General features: G+C 41.8%; 1 protein-coding gene across 1 annotated transcript in view; it reads left to right on the forward strand.

Moving 5' to 3' along the window:
* The window catches only part of SPON1 (spondin 1), a 276,621-nt gene that overhangs the window by 239,060 nt on the left and 15,079 nt on the right, over nt 1–22,482 (forward strand). The window contains exons 8-10 of the mRNA XM_083463706.1: nt 14,937–15,138; nt 21,145–21,285; nt 22,398–22,476. Of these exons, the coding sequence (XP_083319832.1) occupies nt 14,937–15,138; nt 21,145–21,285; nt 22,398–22,476 (422 nt within the window). The remainder of the gene's footprint in view (nt 1–14,936; nt 15,139–21,144; nt 21,286–22,397; nt 22,477–22,482) is intronic.

A 22,482-nucleotide genomic window follows, 5' to 3' on the forward strand; every position in this document is an offset into this window, starting at 1 on the left:
GGGCACAACCCCCTCTTGGAGGTTGACCAAACCAAGTTGAGTCCCTGGATTCCTCTAACGGAATACCCTTCACATAGGGATGGCGAAACCGTTCTCCCATCCCTATCACCTGAACCAGTGCCTATCCACAACCCTACAAGTTGTGACGATTTGCTACGCGGTGGGTGAAAACCCAAATGGCAACTGCCAATCAGCCAAGTGGGGAAAATTCCTGCCATGCCCCTGTCCCAACGACTGACGACACTCGACGGCATAGGAAGGTCAAACACAAAATGCCCTAAAAGTAGGGAGAGGTGGGTGGGTGTTCTGATGCACGAGCTGAAAGAGGAAGCTCTGGGTCATGTGCATAGGTCCTCCTCATTTAGGAAGGACACAATTTATGGAAGTGGGTCATGGGCAACCGACAACCATCAGGAGCGGTGCCTCAATGCCTTCCATATGTTCTGCACCCAGAGGATTTTGGGCATCACATGGTAGGACAACATTCCAAAGATGTGCTCTCCCAAGCTCACATTCCCAGCATGTTCGAATTCCTGTCTCATTGACATCTATGCTGGTTGGTCATGTCACAAAATGGAAGTTGGCAGGATCTTAGAGGACATGCTGTTTGGGAGCTGGCTTCAGGCACAAGGTCAATTCCCAGACCAACTCTGCGTTACGAAGATTTCTGCAAATGTGGCATGAAGGTTGGCGACATCAGTGGGAATCCCTTGCAGATGACCTGGAGACAGACAGTCAAATCATGAATCCATAGCAGTGACCAGAGGAGAATTGACAGCTGGGAGGAGCGCAGAGAGGAGAAATGTCATGGTGCATCTGCAGCAGCACAACTGGATGACTTTCGCTGCCCCATCTGCAACAAAACATGTCTCTCCCACGTTGGTCTCCACAGCCACAGCAAGCATTGCAACCATCCAACAGCTTGACCTAATCCCCAAAGGCGCACTCCTCCATTGTCTCCCAAGACAGATGGATAGCAACAACTTCATTGTAGGCAGCAACAACAGCCAAGCACTCTGATCAGTACTTTTGGGAGCCGAGGGTGCCCCTTGCTCCACCACACACCACAATTCATGAAGCCTGCTGGGCTGCCCAATGGCCTCCTGCAGTCCAGGCCCAAGGAAGGGAAAAATCTCAAGGAAGTGGAGCAATCTGTAGCAATGTGATGGGGAAGAGACAATGCCTGGCATTGGGCAGATGGGGCAGTGGAGGGGACCTGACACTGGGCTGCATTGGAAAAGGACAATACCGTTGTACCTTGGAAGTCGAACAGCCTAGTTCTCGAACGTCTTGGCTCCCGAACAATCGAAACCTGGAAGTGAGTGTTTTTGAACATTCTTTGGGAAGCTGAACATCTGGTGGGGCTTCCGCGGCTTCTGGTTGGCTGCAGGAGCTTCCTGAGGCCAATTGGAAGCCACGCTTTGGTTTTCGAATGTTTTGGAAGTCAAACGGACTTCTGGAATGGCTTCTGTTCGGCTTCCAAGGTATGACTGTATTTAGGACAAAATGTGTTTTTAAAAGCCATTTCTTAAATGCCATGGTCATGACTCAGATGCCCCCACCCCAACCCAAGGCTGCTACTTGCTTTTTAAAACCCCCAAAACCAAGCAATGCCTTATAGAGCATATACTAGAAGAAGAAGAAGAAGAGTTTGGATTTGATATCCCGCTTTATCACTACCCGAAGGAGTCTCAAAGCGCCTAACATTCTCCTGGTGAGAGCCAGTGTGGTGTAGTGGTTAAGAGGGTAGACTCATAATCTGGTGAACCGGGTTCGGGTCTCCGCTCCTCCACATGCAGCTGCTGGGTGACCTTGGGCCAGTCACACTTCTCTGAAGTCTCTCAGCCTCACACACCTCACAGAGTGTTTGTTGTGGGGGAAGAAGGGAAAGGAGAATGTTAGCCGCTTTGAGACTCCTTCGGGTAGTGATAAAGTGGGATATCAAATCCAAACTACTACTACTACTACTACTACTACTACTACTACTACTACTACTACTCTTCTTCTTCTTCTTCTTCTTCTTCTTCTTCTTCTTCTTCTTCTCCTCCTCCTCCTCCTCCTCCTCCTTCTCCTTCTCCTTCTCCTTCTCCTTCTCCTTCTCCTTTCCCTTCCAGATTACAAGTCTACCGCTCTTAACCACTACACCACACTGGCTCTCTAGTTATAGGTGATCATGTTAAAAGAAGAAAAGCTTTTAGTGCTGGGCTTGCTGCTGGCTACTAGCTAGCATGGCCCTGCCTCCACAGTCCACAGAGCCATGCCTCTGAATACCAGTTGCTGGAAGCCGCAGGAGGGGAGAGACCTCTTGTGCTCAGCTTCTGTTCGCAGGTTTCCTCCAAGCATCTGGTTGGCCACTGTGAGAAGAGGATGCTGGACTAGATGGGCCATTGGCCTGATCAGCAGGTTCTTCTTAGGTTCTTGTTCAAGGAGTTGATTTTGCTGCTGGGCTTCTGCTGCATTCATTGCACCTGTTGTGTTACATTTTGGCTGTGCTGGCTTTGAGCAGAGTTTTATTATGTTTTGAAATGTTTAACTGTTGTTGTTTTTTTGCTGATAGTATTATGGTTTTCATAATTACTGCACACTGTTTTGGATGCCACTGCTGCGCAAGAGAACGTAGTATTTTGTTTAGGTTTTCTAAAAAAGAAATTAACGCAATAAAAACCCATCCTTTTGATCTATGCTCCTTCCCCCGCCAAGTTTTACTATGGATACTGTACTTCTTTGTTAAGAGCCCAGTGCTGTCAAACTAGTCTGAATGCACTAACATTTTGCAAAAAAAAAAAAAAAAGTGCATGGCATGGCAGTAAGGAAATATTTTCTCAATTTGGGAATTATAGAAAAGAAAGAAGACAAGACAGTCCCTTGTCTCTATGGCAACAGGCTAGTGTGCCTAGCTCAGCTGTTTTTCTCCTTTTAAAAATCATTTTATAGCCAGTGTATGTCCAGCATGGAAGCATCTCTTTAATGTTGTCAAGAATAGAAGAGTGTGAAACAGTGATACATAATGAAAAACACACCTAAAGAATTAAAAGGGAGAGAAAGGAAAACTTATGTACTATAACTTGCAACTACAAAAGCCAACTTTGTGAATCCTGTGTTTTACTAAAAAGGTGGCTGTTGAATGATATGGTTCCCTACTTAAGCTAGGTATGAACGGATTTCCCCAGCTCCATTTCATTATTCTTTGGCAGGTTGGCTCTCTTCATTTTGCTCTGTCTGTCTTCCAGCTTTAATTAATTTCAGAACTGGCACATAAGCAGTTTGCCTCCATTTGTTGACGTTAATTGATTGTTGCATTAGAGTGCCATGTCGGCTTGTAGTATTGGATGGACAAGCTGAGGACGACTCTGACTGTGTCCACCTGGGCTTTTGATATAGCATTATCCAGCACAGGCTCAGGGGTCGAGGAGGAGGAAGTGTCCCATGGAAAGTTGGCTTAGCCAGGAGAACTGAATAGAGGGACACTTCTAAACAAACCACAAGTTGTAAACCAAGAACGAATCTGGAGTGAGACAAACCATGAGCCAGGGTAAAGATGACAAGCTAAAATAAACCATACATTAGCTCAGAAAAGCATAGCAGCATCAGGCTGGGAAAAGGAGCCATCAGCCACAATATCCTCTCCAGGAGCATACATGCTTGCACGTTCATGCTAATATCTGGTTTGTCTTAGCATTATGTACCAACTGTGTTGGGGTTTTATATTCTACATCTCCACCTGGCCCCAAGTGATGGGCGGGTTAGAAATATGATATCTCCTGGAGAGGAAACTTGCTCATTCAGGGTACTTAATGTTGTAATTGGGTCATTGGCCACATTTATATATATAAGAAAAACTTATTGAATTCCCACTAGAAAAGGTAAATCTGGATTAAATGTGGGAAAACTATGGGTTGGCATTTAAATGCCAATTATGCGTGGAAGCTGTGGAAGATATTGTTTTAAGAACCATGAATAATGTTCAGAAATTAAATTCACGGGCAGCAGTATGAATCTGTTTTGTTCTTTATTTGTTCAGATGGTACATCCGTCAACAGTAAAATAAATAAAAAGGAGATTCCATCACAAAAGATTAAGGAAGATTGTGTTACATGCCAAGAGAAAGGGGGAAAATCATATCTGTTATAGGTTTCCACAGCAAAGATGAAGTTGGCTTCATGTGATTACATTTCTATTTAAAATGCAATGTCAATAAGGAGGAAAAATGATCACAATTACACACTGAAGGCTATATTAGATTTCTCACTTGAATGTTTAACTCCCAACCATGCCAGCATCCTGCACCATATGAATTTGATTCAATTGACTATTGAAAGCAATGGCCAGCTGATTGTAAAACAAAGTTTTAATTGTACCAACCTGTCTTTATTTTCTTTCCTCCTCTGTCACATTTATGGCTGCAGTTTCGAGGTTGTTTTCAGACCATCTGTTGCCCATCCTTTGGCCAAAACATCCTTCAGTCTGTTCCTACTAATGTGTGCACTTTCTCCATCTGATTTCTTTAGAAATCTGTTTGCGATTCTGTCAGCACTTATGTAAATGCTTGTAAAGCAAGTAGTGCAAAATGTAATGGAACTTGCTAAGATTTAAATTAGTTTCCTGTTCTACATCCAGCTCTCAGTCAGGTAAAAACCCAGGCATGTTAGAAGTTCTGAAAGGCTTTGGAAAAGTACTTGATGCTGAAAGAGGTGAGGTGTTTTAAGTCTTAATAAAGGCGCCATGATGTCTGACATCTTTTGAGATTACACAGGGAGTGAAAATACAATTGCAGTCTTGTCGCTGCTTATAAAATAGATTGTCCTTCAGATGGAAGGATGCTATATTGTTCTGGCAAAAGCTTCAGGGCTGGCTTCTGCTATCTCTTACTTTTCAGATATTATAGACAGTTGTACAGCTCTAAAGAAAATAAAGTTAGGACTCTTCTCAACCAGGCACACTACGTGTTTTTATTTAAGAAATTGAGATGTGTGGGCTGGTTCACCTCAGAGGCGGAGCTACCTGCCCCGGTACCCGGAGCAGCGTGGGGGCAGGGCTAGCCAGCCCTAAGGGGTGGGGATAGCCGCCCGCACGGCAAGCGTGGGGGAGGGACCGCTAGGGCAGCATTGTCCCCGCTGTCCATGCAGCGAGTGTCTGGGGGTGCCACCCATGCAGTGAGCGTGGGGTGAGGTTGGCGGTGGAGCAGTGATGTCACCCACCCTCATGGCTGACACCCGGTGTGAACCGCACCCCTGCACCCGCCTTTCTCCGCCAGTGGTTCACCTGTACCAGTATTTTCATAATCCCATTGACAGCGTGGTCCACCTTGCTCTCAGTCTCTTTTTGTTGGTTGAACTGACTATGATCAAGTGTCAACATGTAGTACAAAATTGTGTGGGACCCCTTTCTGCTACTGCTGTCTTAAATGATTTCTTGAGCTCCTCTCTTAATATGCTTTTTGATATGTTCCGGTAGCAACAAGATTTTAGAACACTTAGACTTTGGATTCAGTTTTTGGGCCCCTTTGCTTTCTCTTATTTCCTGTTGAAGGGCGGGGGGAAACTTCTGCCCCTGAGATTTAGCGAATAAACTGTTGGGCAGGGGGCAGGGGGGTGGTCACTGTAAAACTTGACAAATCAAGATTACTGTGCAAGATCTACTTCAGTTCCCAGAACAGCCCTTGTAATAGCAATAAATGAATAAATAAAATCAGCACACTAGTCTATTAGCACAGAATGGCTCTTTTGCTTAATTAGCATGGCTGCAATTAGTCATGCACTTGGCTAAGTAGCATTCGCTCCAGGTGAGTGACGATCCCTCCTGACAACCACTACAACCTTGGAGTATGGTGTGTGAGTAAAGAGCCTAAGCTGGAAGGAGTGTTACAGTGCTCTGGGAAGTGCAGATAGCAGCACTTGAGGGCACACCAAGCCCTCTCTGTTCAGCAGACGCCTTTATGATAGCACTGGAGTATACTTTCCCAGGCACCCGGGGGGTAAGATAAACAGAAAACAGAAGAAACTGCAAACAGTGGATGGAAGTGGAATTAGTTATAAACGCATGTGTGTGTTATTAGCTTCATTGTGATGCATGCAATAGAGTCAAGTAGACAGGTGTCACACTGGGTATATTGCCTTCAAATTTCTCCCAAGCCAAGCTCAGAAAAGAATGTTTAGGGCTTGTAAAAGTCAATTTCAAATGACTTTAATCAAAGCCGGAGAAGGAGGAGCAGCTGGCATGGTGAAGTAGTCCTGCAGTTCTGCCCTCCTTACAGCAGCGTCATTGACGTTCATGGGGACTGTGTTGAAGTGGCAGCCAGGTTGGGATTTCAGAGGTGCCTTAACAGAGCCAATCAACACTCACACTAGTGCACCTGCACAGCCCTGATCTTGAAGCCGTCATCTCCTGCCCTAGACCACCCTAATTTATGGCATCGACACTGCTGTTGGGAGGGCAGTGGCACAGCGCTATTCCACTGTACTTGGGAGAAGCCTTACTTAGGAAGAAAATAATCAACACTTCATGTTGTGCCTGAGCCCATCATGTGATCTATAACTTATGAGCCCTGGCTGCTAAATGGTGCAAACTTCACCGTGAATCCAGAGCACTTATGATTACAGCTCACTTTACCTTTGATGTCTGGATTACTATCAGGAAAATCGAATGGTCCCTGAGACGTTGGTTCGCCTTGCTATATAAAGTGTATAAAACAAGCCCAGCGAATGCCTGCGACGTGCACTATTTTTTTGCTTTACCAGTTAGCCTTGAATGCAGCCTAGGGTGGGCCTGCAAATCCCTCCCACTCAGCGTGATTGAAATCTGAAATGGCATCCCGGGATGTCTGGCAGTGTGTTTTCCTTTGTGCATTATAAATTATGTGGGGGAATGAAAAGCTCTGTTCATGCCGGCAGAAGAATTCCACCACTTTAACTCTTTCCTTGACCTCTGCCTTACAGCGAGAAAGGAAAGATGGACGAAGAAAAATTATTTATTGCTACAGCTCCCAAGTCTTACATTTCTATTGTTGGAGAGGTGCAGCAGGCCAGGAGAGAGTCACATGCTAATAGACTTTTCACATATCCCTAGGATTAGCTCAGGGGAAATTGCCTGACCTGTCTGTACCTCCATAAAATAGAGAGCCTTAGCTAAAAGGCACTATATTTTTGTTGACTGAATGTGAGGTTGGAAGACCTCTATATATAATACTGGCATTCAGTAAGATTACTTTGAGTGCAAAATATAAGCCCTTTCTTGTATTTTGTGGTCATCACATTCAATACTCCTCATCCCAAACTCCCCATTTTCCTTCACATTCTCTGTCAAATGCAAAGCGAGCAGTTGCTCCCTGTCTGTGTATCTGCTGTCTTACAAAGCTTTGATTCTACCACAGACTTTTTTATTTTCCTTCTCCCAGGTTGAGAGGACCCAAAGTCATCAATGTGCAGGGATTTTTTTAAAATATGAAATGGAAACGTGGGAGAAATGTTGGCACCCATTCTCATAGAAGAGCCTGGGAAAGTCCCATAAGCATGTGGTTCTAGATTCTATCTCTCTGATATTTATAATTGATAAAATTGGTGCAGCAAAAGTGTTGTTGTTGTTTAGTCGTTTAGTCGTGTCCGACTCTTCGTGACCCCATGGACCAGAGCACGCCAGACACTCCTGTCTTCCACTGCCTACCGCAGTCTAGTCAAACTCATGCTGGTAGCTTCGAGAACACTGTCCAACCATCTTGTCCTCTCCTCCTTGTGCCCTCCATCTTTCCCAACATCAGGGTCTTTTCCAGGGAGTCTTCTCTTCTCATGAGGTGGCCAAAGTATTGGAGCCTCAGCTTCAGGATCTGTCCTTCCAGTGAGCACTCAAGGCTGATTTCCTTAAGAATGGATAGGTTTGATCTTCTCTTTGTCCATGGAGTTTTCTTGGCAGGGATACTGGAGTGGCTTGCCGGTTCCTGCTCCAGATGGATCACATTTGGTCAAAACTCTCCACTATGACCTGTCCATCTTGCGTGCCCTGCACGGCATAGTTGATAGCTTCTCTGAGTTATTCAAGCCCCTTTGCCATGGCAAGGCAGCGATCCATGAAGGGGCAGCAAAAATATTGTGTTCTAAATAACCTCACAGGGCTGTGAGAATTAAATGAGGGAAGGGGAGAACCAACTCAGTCAGATGGGTGTGGTATAAATAATAAAATAATAATAATAATAATAATTATTATTATTATTATTATTATTATTACTACTACTACTACTACTACTACTACCATGCATGCCACCTTGAGCTCCTAGTAGAAAAGGCATGATACAAGTGCAATAAATAAACAAACATTGGATTTTATCAAGAGTCCAGAAATTGTGGTCCATTGACCAACTGTGGTCTACAAGCTTCATCCAGGTGGTCCACAGTGTCTCTGTGGACTTGTAGTTGAAGATGGGAGAATGAACACCCATTAAAGATTCATATTGATTTTAATTTGTATTGCTTCTTTCATATTGTATGTTATTGTTCAAATTCTATGGAATTCAAATCATAGTACAATAAAATACAACTTATAAAAAATAAAATAAACAATAAAACATACAGCATATAGGTCAGCTCATCACAGTTGCTACAACAGGCAGAAAACAACCATTTAGTAGTCCACTAAGACACTCAGCTTGTTTTCAAGTCTTCTGAGCATGAGGCATTGGGGGACCACTGCTGTTTTATTTTGTTCTGTTAATACTGTGTATACAAATTCAGTACACTGATGAATACTTGGGAGCCCCTTTGTTGAAAGACGTAGCTCATGCTTGGTATCAGCCTGTTCCCCACCTCTAAATTAGGGATAATAATCTCACAGCTTCTTGTGTGACTATAAGACAAGGAATGAAATAGATGCTGCCTTGCCTTGGCACGGTGGTCAAAAATGTATTCCATCCTTCTTGCAGCACCACTGCTCCAGCATTAAGAGAAATGCTTGTATAAGAGCTCTATGGGAAATAAGAAGGGGGGGGTATTAAAGAAGTGGAGTCTGTAGGAAGTCTGTCAAAACAGGCACATTATCCCGCTGGCCAAGTAAAAATGTTCAGTAAGAATGCTCAGAGTCTGAGCTTGTGTTTATTTTTTAATGGCAAGTGAGGTAGAGTTCTGTGGCTCAACTTGACTTGTTTAGCCTAAGATGCCCTAGGCTTGGCTTCCCTGAGGTAGTTCAGCATACTCTCTGTTGTGCTAAAGAGCCAGAATATTTAATCAATGTTAGCAGCAGCCGTATGTTTAGTCATCTATATATCTAACCGATGACACCATAGCGGTTGGCCATCTGGCCGAGGGCATCTTCTTCAGTCCCAAAATATTGTAAGATGGAATTTTAAACTGTGCAAGTCTCTTCTTGTACAACAGATATGGCAACCAATCTGCAGATATCAGGCAACCAATCTGCTGTATAGATGATGAGCAAAATAAATATAATTAATGTTAGTGGCATACTGCTACATAGTTAAAACTCCCTGGGGGAGCCGCATTTTATGACGTGCAACTTCCTTTCCTTGAAACAACTTAAAGTGGTTGGTTTCTCTTCTTCTTTTTATTCAACAAGACACACATCAGACTGAAATGTGTAATTCTGTCCTCGTTTTCCTTCCATCTGCCACTTTCAGAATACATAATTAATGGAAGGGTTTTTTAGTGTTAAAACCGTGGCAGCTTGATTATTCTTACTGTGAAACAGTACATTTAAATTATATTACAGGATGTGATAAGACCTTGTCTTGATGATTTTATCTTCCATCTAAAAATAACAGTGCCATACTCGTGAAACGTAATGACATGGAGTTAGCTGATGTGAAGTGAGTTATTGCCTGGTTCTTTATATTTCTGGAGAGAAATGCACATCCGGTTGTATTAATAAATTGAATAATTTTTATCATTGAAACTGAGACGGAGTCTATTTTCTCACATTGTTACGGTTTTATTACTGGCACCAGCATAATGCAGAGAAGTGATGAGGCCAGCCTTGTAGAATAAATTGATTATGATTAGTTGGGATGAAGTCCATTACTATGTTTCCCGGTTCCCTGTGGCAAATGCCCTTTGCTGTTTCGTGATGCCAACCCTGAATTTGTATACAGCCAGATACGCTTTTTAATGTGGCACAGATTTCATGGGATTGCGATACATTAAAAAACCATGGGAGAGTGGAGGGCAATGCCCCCATACCAGCATGAGGAGGTGGTGTCATTTTGTCTTTTTGCTTCAGGTGCAAATAAGATACCTCTCCCCATTAATGTATTCATGTAAGGTAAAGAACCAGTGTTTGCATGTCATGTATGTTGACTATACCATGAAACAGATTTTGACTGCAAGTGTGTCAAAAATAGTTATGCTGCTATTCTTTTATATTATTGAATTTTAGAATTGTATTTTGTTATTTTTTATTTGTGAGCTGCCAGGATAACACTGTTGTTGGATGTCCTAAATAAATGCTAAAATAAATATAAAATAAATGCTTTAAATAAAAATGAAGGATCAGGGTAAGGAACTGCCACATCTCCAGAACTGCTGGCAGAAATGGCTGCTTAATATTGCTTCTTGGCAAAGTATGGTGCTAGTAAAAATTCTTGAGGTGTTTGCAAGTCCAAAATCAGAAAAAGTAAATAATAATAGCACTCCTGAAAACTTGTCTATATTAGTGATTTTTCTTTAATAGGAAGAAACATGTATAGATGACGATGACGATGATTTAGAGGGAGATGTTTTAAAAGCCTTGATAAAAGGTTGTGGTGGAGTAGCTGAGAAGGAAATCCCTTCCAAATACTCATCCAGTTGACATTCCTAGCATTGTATTTCCCCCCAATACTGGACCCAGCCATTCCCCATTTATTTCAGAAGACTGTTCCAGAAAAAGCAACGTGCAAACTGCAGTGCTGTGAAGATCCTAGTGCAAACACTATTGATTTTCGCAGAGTTTGCTCCATCGCAACAATTCTAAAAACCAGTCTGTGCAGCCGAAAATCCCGAACCTGCTACATCGTTCGAAAATCTTTGTATTTAGTTCAATTGGTACTCTTCCATCCATCAAAGTGAAGAGACATGTTTGTTCACGGGAAGCAACAACTGAACACTAATGGCTTGAGACATTAGAATTAAAGTGGCTGAAACACTTCAAAGAAAAGAGCAATCTTATCATAGCTGCCAGGTGATGGATGAGATGACATCAGAAGTCTTTTCATCTGTAGCAGGTATGGTGACCTATCCATCTTGCAAGTCTTGCTGCCCAGTATTGGTCACATTTTCTCCTTGGAGGCCTCTAATGAAGACACAAACAGAATTTGAACTAAGGCTATACTAGCATGCTTGACAGGGACAAAATCCAAGTTCTGTGAAGCTTTCTTCAAAAAGCTTACAGTACGTATTTCTCAAAAAGAGAAAATATACTTGTTTGCTACAGAGAAGCACATGGTCAGAATTTGATTACCTTCCTTGTTCTTTTTACCATTTTTTGTAAAAAAAAATTAAGGGTGTAATCCAAGGTGAAGAACCATAAGAAATAGTATGAGTATCACTCCAAATGATAGAAATAGAGGCATGTTGACAAGATGACACTCCATCATGGTAGTAGATGTCAAATCTGTGAGATTCTGCTGGTATAGCAGGGGACAGCAGTGTGTGGCGAGGGCAGATGTCAATACTGGGTGCACCATAGCGAAAGCCTCTTTGTTTCCTCAACTTGCCAGCCAAAATGGTGTGACTCTGTGCCGGCCCTGAGGCTGGCAACGTTAATGTGGGATGGAAGAAGAAAAGGCCACTCCCATCTCCTGCCCCAAACACAATGAAAAGACAGGTCAATGAGAGAGAGAATGTAAACGTATAGTAAGATTTATCTGTTCAATTCTCAATACAATGTTAAAAATGGACACAAAGAGTTTTACTATTTACAAAATGTTAGAAGAATTTTGAAAACTCTTAACTGTCCAGTTAGACCTATCCGCTGCAGAACAGAAGTATGTCTGAGTGTATGGTTTGTCCATACATTAGACTGCTAACATTAGCATAAATTATTCTTTTCTTAAAACTGATTTTTAAAATATTTTTTAAATAGTTCAATGATATTATTATTATTATTACTACTACTACTACTACTATTACTATTATTGTTATCACTATTATTATTATTATTATTATTATTATTATTATTATTATTATTATTAAATACACCACTTATATGCCAAAATCACTTTTATTATATTTTAGGACTAAATGTCTCTTTTTCAGTGATGGTGAACTTTATTAACGATGGCCTCAAATTCTACTATTAATCTCAAACTGGCCTATTCAAAAATGTTGCATGAATGCTGAATGTTTTGTTATTTCATTAACTGAATTACCATCTAAATGTGAATGGCTTATTGTAAGTTTCTTTAGTGCAGCAGTTAGTTGAATAATATACTCAATAAATATTTTAAGTCATATATATGACCACTCAAACATTTGCATACCTGTTGTCAAAATCTATCCTCCCATTTCTTAACTTTTCTTCCTCTGTGAAAGAGACTTCCATATTTCTGCCTCATTTGAAGGGCACTTGAGAATTCCTCTAGACTTCTGAACTTACCTAATCATTGTGAGATGGTCAAGGGTAGTGCCTATGTTGCTGGTTTCCCCTCAGTAAGCATTTCGCCAGCACTCCTCAACATTCCTGACTGCCCACACTTTCTGAAATGAAAAAAAAAACCATGGGAGGAGTTATCCCATACAGTGGTGGACCTACCTTTTCAGGGCCCTGAAGCTTGACCTGTTCTGGCGATCCCTTCGCAACCATCTATGAGGTCTGGGTAACCACTGATGTCTTTTTCAGTGGGGTTGTTCCATGACGGATCACCCTACGTTTCCAACAACTGTGCTACTGACTCTCAAACTTCGGGGTTGATGAAATATATACAACAACAAAAATAACCAATCTGTGTCGTGCCTCTCAAATTGGCTTCTGTAGACCCCAAATTTTGAAGCAATCTGGACTAAAGTCACTTCTGGGGCCCTTCCGGAATTTGGGGCCCTGGAGCTTAAACTTCATTAGTTCCATTGTAGATCTGCCCCGATTCCATGCAGAGTACAGACCATTAGTGAAATGTTTGATAGAATGAAAGAAAGGACACTCGCAAACATCCCTCAGCAAGGTTGCATTGAACATAGGACTAAGGAGAACACTCTATTAGCAGAAGTATTTCTGCTTGCCCAATGAACCAACCTCCCCTCCCCTCCCCTCTTGTGCCATTCTGGGGGTTTCCCTGACCCTCCCGATCAGATTTGGGCAGAGTATAGGCAGGGCACGGGATGCGGGAAGGAATCACCTTGCCGGCTTTCACTGATGCAGTAATTTAGTTGAATATGGCCCTAAGGTAGATGCAATAAAAAGCTGTATCCCACATATGAACATTTCACTGAAATTTCACTCTCCCCTTTAATAACTTTTGGGAAATTGTCAGCCCAGCACTGGTTCATATCTTATAATATGTATTGTATTCATGGGAGATTTTGTAATAAAGTAGAGATTTAGCTATGATATTTCTTTTTATTTCCTCATGGTTTTCTTGGAATAAAGGATGTTGGATTAGAAAAGCCTTTGGTGTGATCTGTGGGGACTCTTCTCAAGCTTTGTGGTGAGCAACAGAGTTGCTGCTTTGTTCCAGGTGTCTTTCAAACTTGGAAACATATGGCAATTCCTGTGACTCCAACATCAATAGGAGAGGTGCTGAGGATGCAATAGAGCTCTACTCCGCTGTGCTCTCTTCATTTCACTGCTGCCAAGAATTTCTACCAAGAAATGGGAAACTGGCCCAGCATCTTAAGTCAATGGTGGGCCCTCTGCAAAGCTCTAGGCCTCAGTGGATGCCCTACCATGCCAACCCTTGATGTCTGCCCTACCTGCCTCCAACACCATATGGCAGAACACTTGCCACATGTCGAGAGATGGCTGCGAAGGGGTAGGAAGACATCTGATGGCATAACTATACTCCTTCCTTGAACCCTTTTGGGCCTGGTGGTTCTTGTGAGGCTGGCACAATCCTGCGTTGGCTTTAGATAACAGCACATTTTGCCTGACAGATAAGGCAGATGCCAGTTGTCACTGTTAGGTTTGGCAAGAACAGGATTCTACAGCAGCACAAACCCTGTGGGATCAGGCACTGCTTATGCACATGTTAATATGGAGAAATAGTTGCAATAGTTTGGTGCCTAGCAAGGATAGTTCATCTACTGGATAGTTGGTCTGCCAATCACTGAAGACCTTTGGATGTTGTTACTGAAACAACCTGATTGATTCCACATGTAACATATCCTCTACTTAAGGGAATCCTTGGCAAGACCTCAAGAATTTGGGTGTGCTGCTTATCGCTCTGAATGTCCTTTTTGCAGAAACTTGCACAATACTTGGCTACAACATTTACAAGCTAATGCTATAAATCTCACACAGGCCTGAGCATTAAAATCTAACTAATGTTACTTTTGAAAATGTTGCCAGTCTGAAAGCTTTTGTTAAATCCCAGCTAAAATTGTGGTGAGAATATATGTCTTTAGAAATTACCTGCAGTTTAAACCAACATTTTGCCGCAATTAAAATAAGCCATCCTTTTGTCTCCTTTGCTAGTGACTTAAATCACTCATAAAAGAATACCTGGAATGAAATAAAAGCCATTTCATTAAATGCATGTGGTTGTTTTGCTGTTGTAAAGGATGTAGTACACAAAACAACAGCATTATCAAGCAGTTTGCCTTATCAATCATTTATTGCTAAGTTTCAGGTACAGTAAGGAATTCTGCTACCTGCCACTGATCCTAAAAGCACTTTGTGGGAAGTGTTGTGTCAACTTTGGCTTGACTCTTCTCCCGGAAATGTTTTATGGCTTACAGTGCAACTCTCTTTCGCTAATCGTCTCAAGCAGCAATATTTAGCTGAGCCATTTCCCTCTTTTTCATTTGCAGAAGAGCTGCTCCCTCTGCTGAATTTTCTGTGGACAGAACACGTCATCTGATGTCTTTCCTTACCATGCTAGGCCCCAGTCCTGACTGGAATGTAGGGCTTTCAGCTGAAGATCTCTGCACCAAAGAATGCGGATGGGTCCAGAGAGTAATTCAAGATCTGATACCATGGGATGCTGGCACTGACAGTGGTGTTACCTATGAGGTATCATAAATATTGATGCTACTCGCTTAGAATGTGCGCTGTTTAAGAGAATAGAAACATGCAGGGGCTTGTGAGAGATGTCTGCTCTAAAGGACATGGTACAAATATCTAAGACAAATAAATTAAATGTGCATGCTTTCTGTTTCTGGTCAAGTGTTGCAGCACCAGTTAGAAGCAGGGAAAGCTGGAGTGGCAGCTTCTTTTTCCTATAGAAATGGTGCCTCTAGAAAAGATTAATGCAGGTTGTTAGTCAATATGTGTTGCCTTGTCTCCCATCTGTCAAAAGTGCTAGATATCCTTGTGGGAGACTAATCAAGAAAGTATCTTGCTGTGGGCAGCACCAATGAGCCCTGATATTAGAATTTCACCTCCAACATTTCTCCGATGAAAATAGGGATGTCCCATTCCATAATGATAATTTTGCTATTTTTACCCCACACATCTTACTGGGCTGCCCCAGCCACTTGGGGCAGCTACCAACATATATAAAAACACAAATAAACATTAAAAAAAACTTCCCTATACAGCATTGCCTTCAGATGGCTTGGGGGTCGAATAACTCCATATCCTCTAACATTTCTCCAATGAAAATAAGGACATCCGAAGGAAAAGTGGGATATTCCGGGATCAAATTAGAAACTGGGATGGCTTCTCTAAATCAGGGATAACCCTAGAAAATAGGGATACCTGGAGGGTCTGATACTTTGGTTTCTGTTCAGGAGTAGCATCCAAGAAATAGCAAGGGAAGGGAAAATAATTTATTATCACTTGTGAAATTTCTGGAGGCTTCCTTTCTGTTTGTTTTGCATATCCTAGTGGAGGCCTTGCCCACTGCAGTTTGAACATCCACACCACTTGGCTGCTGATTAATAACTGCTACTCTTACATGCAGAAATAAGTTTTGCATGGAAATTGTTTCTAAAATGGATTCCTAGACCAGAACTTCAAATAGTTGTATAACTCATGGTATTGTTCCTGTGAAGTTCTGCCATTCTAAAATGTTTATTACACTTTATCCTGTCCTTCCTCCACACAGCTCAGGGTGACCTCTGTGGTCTTCCTGTTAACATCACAGCAGCCCTGAGAGATAGGGTCAGTCCAGTCCACATAGGTCAATCCAAGGCTGTTTTGTTCCTATGAATTAACTTTGACAGTCATGGTTTTCCCACAGAATCCCCTTTCCCAATGATTGCTTGCATCAGCTGCCATGGGTCCTCCATCTCTCGGGTGCCTGTCATGAACCAGAAGACACTCTGTGTCCTCACACACCATGCTTTTTCTGGATTGACCTAACCACCACTTGTACACTGCCGCTAGGAAATAGTAATGATAAGTATGCAGCTGCTGGTTACATCCCCTCCAATGCTGGCTGTGAATGTACAGTCCTTATGCCAGAGTATTTGAGTGTGGGAAAATTTAAATGCAGGACTTTAACAGAAGCAGTGTGTTAGTGTAACATAAGGCAAAGAGTATCCCCTGAGTAGTGCACGTATAATAGCTTCTGTGTAAGTAAAGAATCAATACATTGTAATTAAACATTGGGCAGGCTCTTGTGGAGAGAGGGAGAAAGTTGGATCTCAAATCAAAACCCCTTTATGTAATTTTATGTGAAGAATTTCTTATTCATTTGATCAGTCTTGAGAGACTAAACATCCTATGTCCTTATCACTAGTGGAAAAGATTACTACTTAATTTGTTTCTTTAAGTGGGAAATGGACAATATGCTTTGTCCATTGGATGCTTGGATGCTTCCTGGCATATTTATTAAATATCATGATTCTTATCCAAAATGGGTACATGCTGGCTCTCTGCTGAGCATACAAAAGAGTGGAAGCAGAGCATCTCATTCTTTACAATGTAGGGGGAATCTTCCATGTGTAAAAATGCCACAAAAATTGTCGTACATATATATTGATCCTCAAAAAGATATTCTGTTTCCTATACCTTTTCCAGCTACACAAATTAGAAACCAAGGGTCTTCTTTTTAATTTCAACACAAAGAATATGTTCAAAGAGTAGTAAGGGACTCTAATATTCCAGTGACAGAAGCAAGCGATTTTGAATGCAGTCTGTTGAGTATGCACTGAAAATAATTTGTTCCAATTTATGTATATCCTTGCTGAGATAACTAGTGCCATGTGCTGTTTTCTACCCAAGTCTCCTCCAGAACAGTGAAGACTTTATTTCCATGACTCACCACAGGAACTCTGCTATCTTACTGTTCTGTCATTGTATTGCTCTGTGTGGTCTTATCAAACTTCCTGCCTACTATCATTTTGTGCTGTTTAGCGGAATTATTGTTTTTCAAGCATGCTATTGCCTTCCCACTGAATGTTGTTGTTCAAGATTCCACCACCCCCCCTCCTTCCCTGCATGTTTTTCTCATTTTATGGTTTACTATCCTGCCTCTTTTCCAAGTCCATTTCCTACCACAGGTCAACAACTCCTAATTTACTACCCCGGAATTACACAAGGCATTGTTTACTGTCTTTTACGGTCATTAATGAAGATGTCAGCAGAAACCAGAACTAGCACACTTGTGAACTTGCATAACAGTTTGTCATTACCCTTTAAAACAGACCCTTGGGTCAAAAATAATGAGGACAAACCAATCTGGAAATTCATCAAAAAATTAATAAATACAGTCGTACCTTGGTTCTCAAATGGAATCCGTTCCAGAAGTCTGTTCAACTTCCGAAAACCAAGGCTTGGCTGCAGGAACTTCCTGCACTCAATTGGAAGCCATGGAACCCCCATCAGACGTTCAGCTTCCAAAAAATGTTTGCAAACCAGAACACTTACTTCTGGGTTTGCAGCGTTTGGGGGCCAAAACGTTCGAGTCACAAGGTGTTCAAGAACCAAGGTACGACTGTAGATGCATTTTTCTATCTTAACATATCTTCCTGTATCATATACTATACAATTACATTGATGCTGGAAGCCTATTGCTCTCTAACTAATTGACTTGTTTGTATTGACTTTTGACACTGAAACAAAGTTATCATTACACAAATCCTTGAGTTGGGTTTGCAGACTGAGTTCTATGGATTGGTTGTATTTGCAGCCGGAGACCACATCCAGAAAGATACATCTGTATTTGTTATAATTCTACTTAACCAATCTCTGTTAGTTCTGACTGATGAGCATGTGGTGGGTTTTTTTAAAACTGACTGCCGAACTAATAAAAACAGTAAAAATTATCTGTCGTAGAAATAAAAAAGCCCGCTGCAGGTTCCTAGTGGATGAGTCTGAGCTGATTGTGGCAGCAAAGCCTTTAGCCAGATATTTCTCATAGTTTCCTAGGCAAAGCAAAGGATCCCTGTTCTTTATCTGCTTCTGCCACCTGCCTGCATGCTACAGTGATGCTGCAAAAGAGGCTTTTAAGAAAGCTTGCAATGCCAAACGTCTGGTGTTATAGAATGAGCAGAAGCTAACTGATAAAAGCCAATTTATAGTATATATTCAGGTGGATCTTTTCTCCCCTTTGTGCTTTAAAGTTGTGGTGTGTTGTTTTTTTTAATGGCTATGGTTTTAAAGCAGGGGTGGGAAATCGTGGCCCACAGGCCTTATGAGGCACACACAGCTTCTCTGTTCAGTTTTCTGCCCCTGTTCTCAAGCCTCACTCCCATTGGCTTTGCCTCCATGGTACCATTTCCTGTAGCCGTTACCTTCCCTCCACCCACCCAGCCTCGCCAACGCTGGAAACTGGAGCATGGCAAAAAATAAGGAGCGCTGTGAGACACCCAAAAGGGAAGAATTGCACTGGAATTTCTTCAAACAGCAAGGCTTCTTTTAAAGACAATTCTAATGCTATTATACAGGGGGATCTGGGATGGTTCTTTTTTTGAGGGGAAGGAATGGAGAATGAATAGATGAATACTGTATGTGTCTGCATGTTTACAGGTGTGTGTGTGTGCACGCGCGTGCGTGTGCGTGTTAGCATGAATGAGGTGTGTATGTGGCTTTGGCCCCACCTACTCCTGGTTTGGCCACTCCTGGCACAGAGCCTTGAGAAAGTTTCCAAGGGTATGTGGCTCTTTTGCCAACAAAAATGTTTCCGTGGACTACCTGCACATTTCACCCACTTCTGTTGAAAGGGTGGGGGATATACAGTGGTACCTCAGGTTACATATACTTGAGGTTACATATGCTTCAGGTTACAGACTCTGCTAACACAGAAATAGTACCTCGGGTTAAGAACTTTGCTTCAGGATGAGAACAGAAATCGTGCTTCGGCGGCGCGGTGGCAGCGGGAGGCCCCATTAGCTAAAGTGGTGCTTCAGGTTAAGAACAGTTTCAGGTTAAAAATGGACCTCCAGAACGAATTAAGTACTTAACCCGAGGTACCAAACAAATCTGGGTGGGAGAGAGGTTAAATCTGGGTGGGAGAGAGGTTGTTGAGTATCTGATATAAGAGTGGTGGGTTGCACTCAGCTTGAGCTGTACTAAAAGACTAGCAAGAATCTGTTTGCTGTGGATCAGAATTTAATAGATGCACATGCAAACAAGTAATAACTAGGTTTGGATTGACAGACTCCTCCCCAAATCTGGATGCCATATGGACAAAAAGTCCAAGCTATTCAAGAATCCAATTTAGTTTAGTTGGTTATCATTTTTACAGGAGTTTGTATGGGTGTCCTGCTCTAATGAGTGTGCCTTGAAATAAAAAGTAGGGACTAGGTTTCTGCCTAATATTATATTTATTCATCCATTAACATACAGTTGAAATACCTTCTCTATTGTCATTTTAGTGGAGTTGTGTTTATTTATGATGGTGTATTTAAAACTTTAGGACATCCATACTAAGTTTTCATTGCTGACTTTTCCAGGAGCCACAAAGGAAGGGCAAAAGTCTCAAGAGGAATAGGTGGGAGAACTGAAATTGGGATGGCAAATGAAAGCTCTTGCCATTCTGTTTGAACTTTGCCTTTTATGTCAAAGTGTAAGGTAGAACAAGCAAGCAAGATTTTTTTATTTTTTTATTTTAAGTACAGTGCAAGAACTTGCTTTAGTCTGTAGATCAGTCAACCCGAAGTCATTGTGTAGACTGGGAATGATTTATGAGTACTGGCAGACAGAGTTCATGGACACACGCTAGAAGTCAACACAACGTTTTCTGCGATATTCAATTTTTATATTAAATATTTACCTTCCTGAATATTTATGAAAGCAGTTAATGAGAAATGTGCAAGTGTAGACAAAGTTAGGATTTGAATAGACTGCCCTGTTTATTTTCTGGCTATATTGATTTTTATTTTTAGTAAGGTGCTAAGGTCCCAAAACCTTTTGTGCAGTTGATGTCTTGAAATAGTTGAGTGCAGCGATATTTGTTAGGGAATACGGACATCCAATATGTATTTATGCTCAAATTTTAAAGTGTGTTTTGATTTTTACAGAAATGTGGAAACGGAAGATGGGGTGGGTTTGTAGAAGTCATCCATGCTTTCTAATTGAATTTGTAGGATTTATAACACAATGCCTGTTACAATTCTGGTGGCTTTTCTGCTTTATTTTTTTTGTTCTGGTATTGCTGCTGTCAAATTAGTTCATATTGTAATTTGATTTGATTCCATATTTTTATAGAGTATTTGCTGTGAGTGACTCTTACTTTGGGGCTGAAGACACAAAATATATAAATTAATGTGCTCCCAGTTTGTCTTCATTTTAGCTTCAGGCTGTTGTTTTTAATTTATTAATTGTCTTTTATATAGTCTTCAAGAGACAATGTACAAGAAAAACTTCCAGAAAACCCAGTTTTTAAGAAACAGCAGGTGCATTTTAAAAAAAGAAACCTAAAACCATAAAAAATAGACAGTCATGACAAATATATACTCATGATAAAGAGTTCAGAATCTGAGGTCAGTTGTAATGGAAGTAGTGTACAACTGAAAACTTTTCAGATTGCTTCTTGATTCTAGTGCTATTATTTTTTGTGCTGAGTGTCCACTATTCACTGTGACACTTTTTATCACGGGCTTCTTCTATATCTATATCTTTCTGCTGCAGTCACCCAACAAACCAACAGTACCTCAAGAGAAGATAAGGCCTCTCACCAGCCTCGACCACCCCCAGAGTCCCTTTTATGACCCAGAAGGAGGATCCATTAAGTCAGTAGCCAGAGTTGTCATTGAAAGGATTGCACGGAAGGTACCAGTATGGCATTCCTAACAGCAATACAATTTGAATGGGGGGTGGGGATAAATCTAGTAATAAAGCTGGAACATAGAACTAATTTGTTCATTACTAGATTTTTCAACTGATGCATAAGAAGCATCAATGAGAAGCTATGAATTGATTGTTCTGTCTATGTTGGGTCAGTGGAGACATGAGGGTCCCAATCTCTTAATGTTAAGTGACTGAGAGGGAGCTACAAGTTCATAGAGTGCCTCTCCAGAGTACCCAGCTGAGCAAATTCACTACCTTTCACTTTAATCACAGTTAAGGGATGCATTGGCCCCAATCAGTTTGCTTGAGAGGATGACCACTTCTTGCCAATACATATGAGTACGAATGGAACCCCTCCTAGAGGCTCGTTTTTCAAGGACCCACCAAAGTTTAGCAGCACTGGGTCTGAGGAAACCAGAGAACTGGATTACTCTTTATTTCCTATGCAGATGATTTCAGGGTGTGCATAACTGCTTCCGACTGTGGTTGGTAGTCAACTAACTCACTGAGCTAGCAGAAGCCAGCACAGGGATTCCTGCAAACACAAAATGACTCCCCCCCCCCCTTGCCCTGAACCCTCTCCAAATCTTCTTCTGAGCGTTTGGAGAACTCTCAGAACAGCATAGGGAGATCATTCCATCAGGCAAACAGAAAGGCAAGTACCAGTACAACCCCATAATTCCCCACATGCCGTCCCAGTAACATCTGGCATTATGACTAATGAGATCATCACGTTGGATGTTTTCCCACCTTGCCAGCATTTTAAATCACATTTGGCTTTTACAAAATTCTCCTTCTCTCTCTTAGCTTGCCATTTCTGACTCGTATTTGAAAACTTCTCCAGAGAGAAGTTTCAGCAGCTCTCATTCTTCAGAAGAGAGGCCTAGGTACCCTTGAGGCTTTAGCTTCCTGGGCTATTTCACAAGACTTACATTTACAAAAGGACCTCATGACTTCACTAGGCCTTCACTAGGTTACACTCCAGGGACACAGATCTTGTTTGTGCATATTCAGGCAGCTGATTTTCCATTCCAGCGCCTGCAACTGCATGGTTTCCTCTGCCAATTTAAACACTTGAAAATGTTTCTTTGCAGGGAGAGCAGTGCAATATTGTCCCCGATAACGTTGATGACATTGTTGCAGATCTTGCCGCAGAAGCTCCGGAAGATGAAGGTACTT

Source organism: Podarcis liolepis (assembly GCF_965112155.1).
Source record: "Podarcis liolepis genome assembly, chromosome: 1".
Lineage (NCBI taxonomy): Eukaryota > Metazoa > Chordata > Lepidosauria > Squamata > Lacertidae > Podarcis > Podarcis liolepis.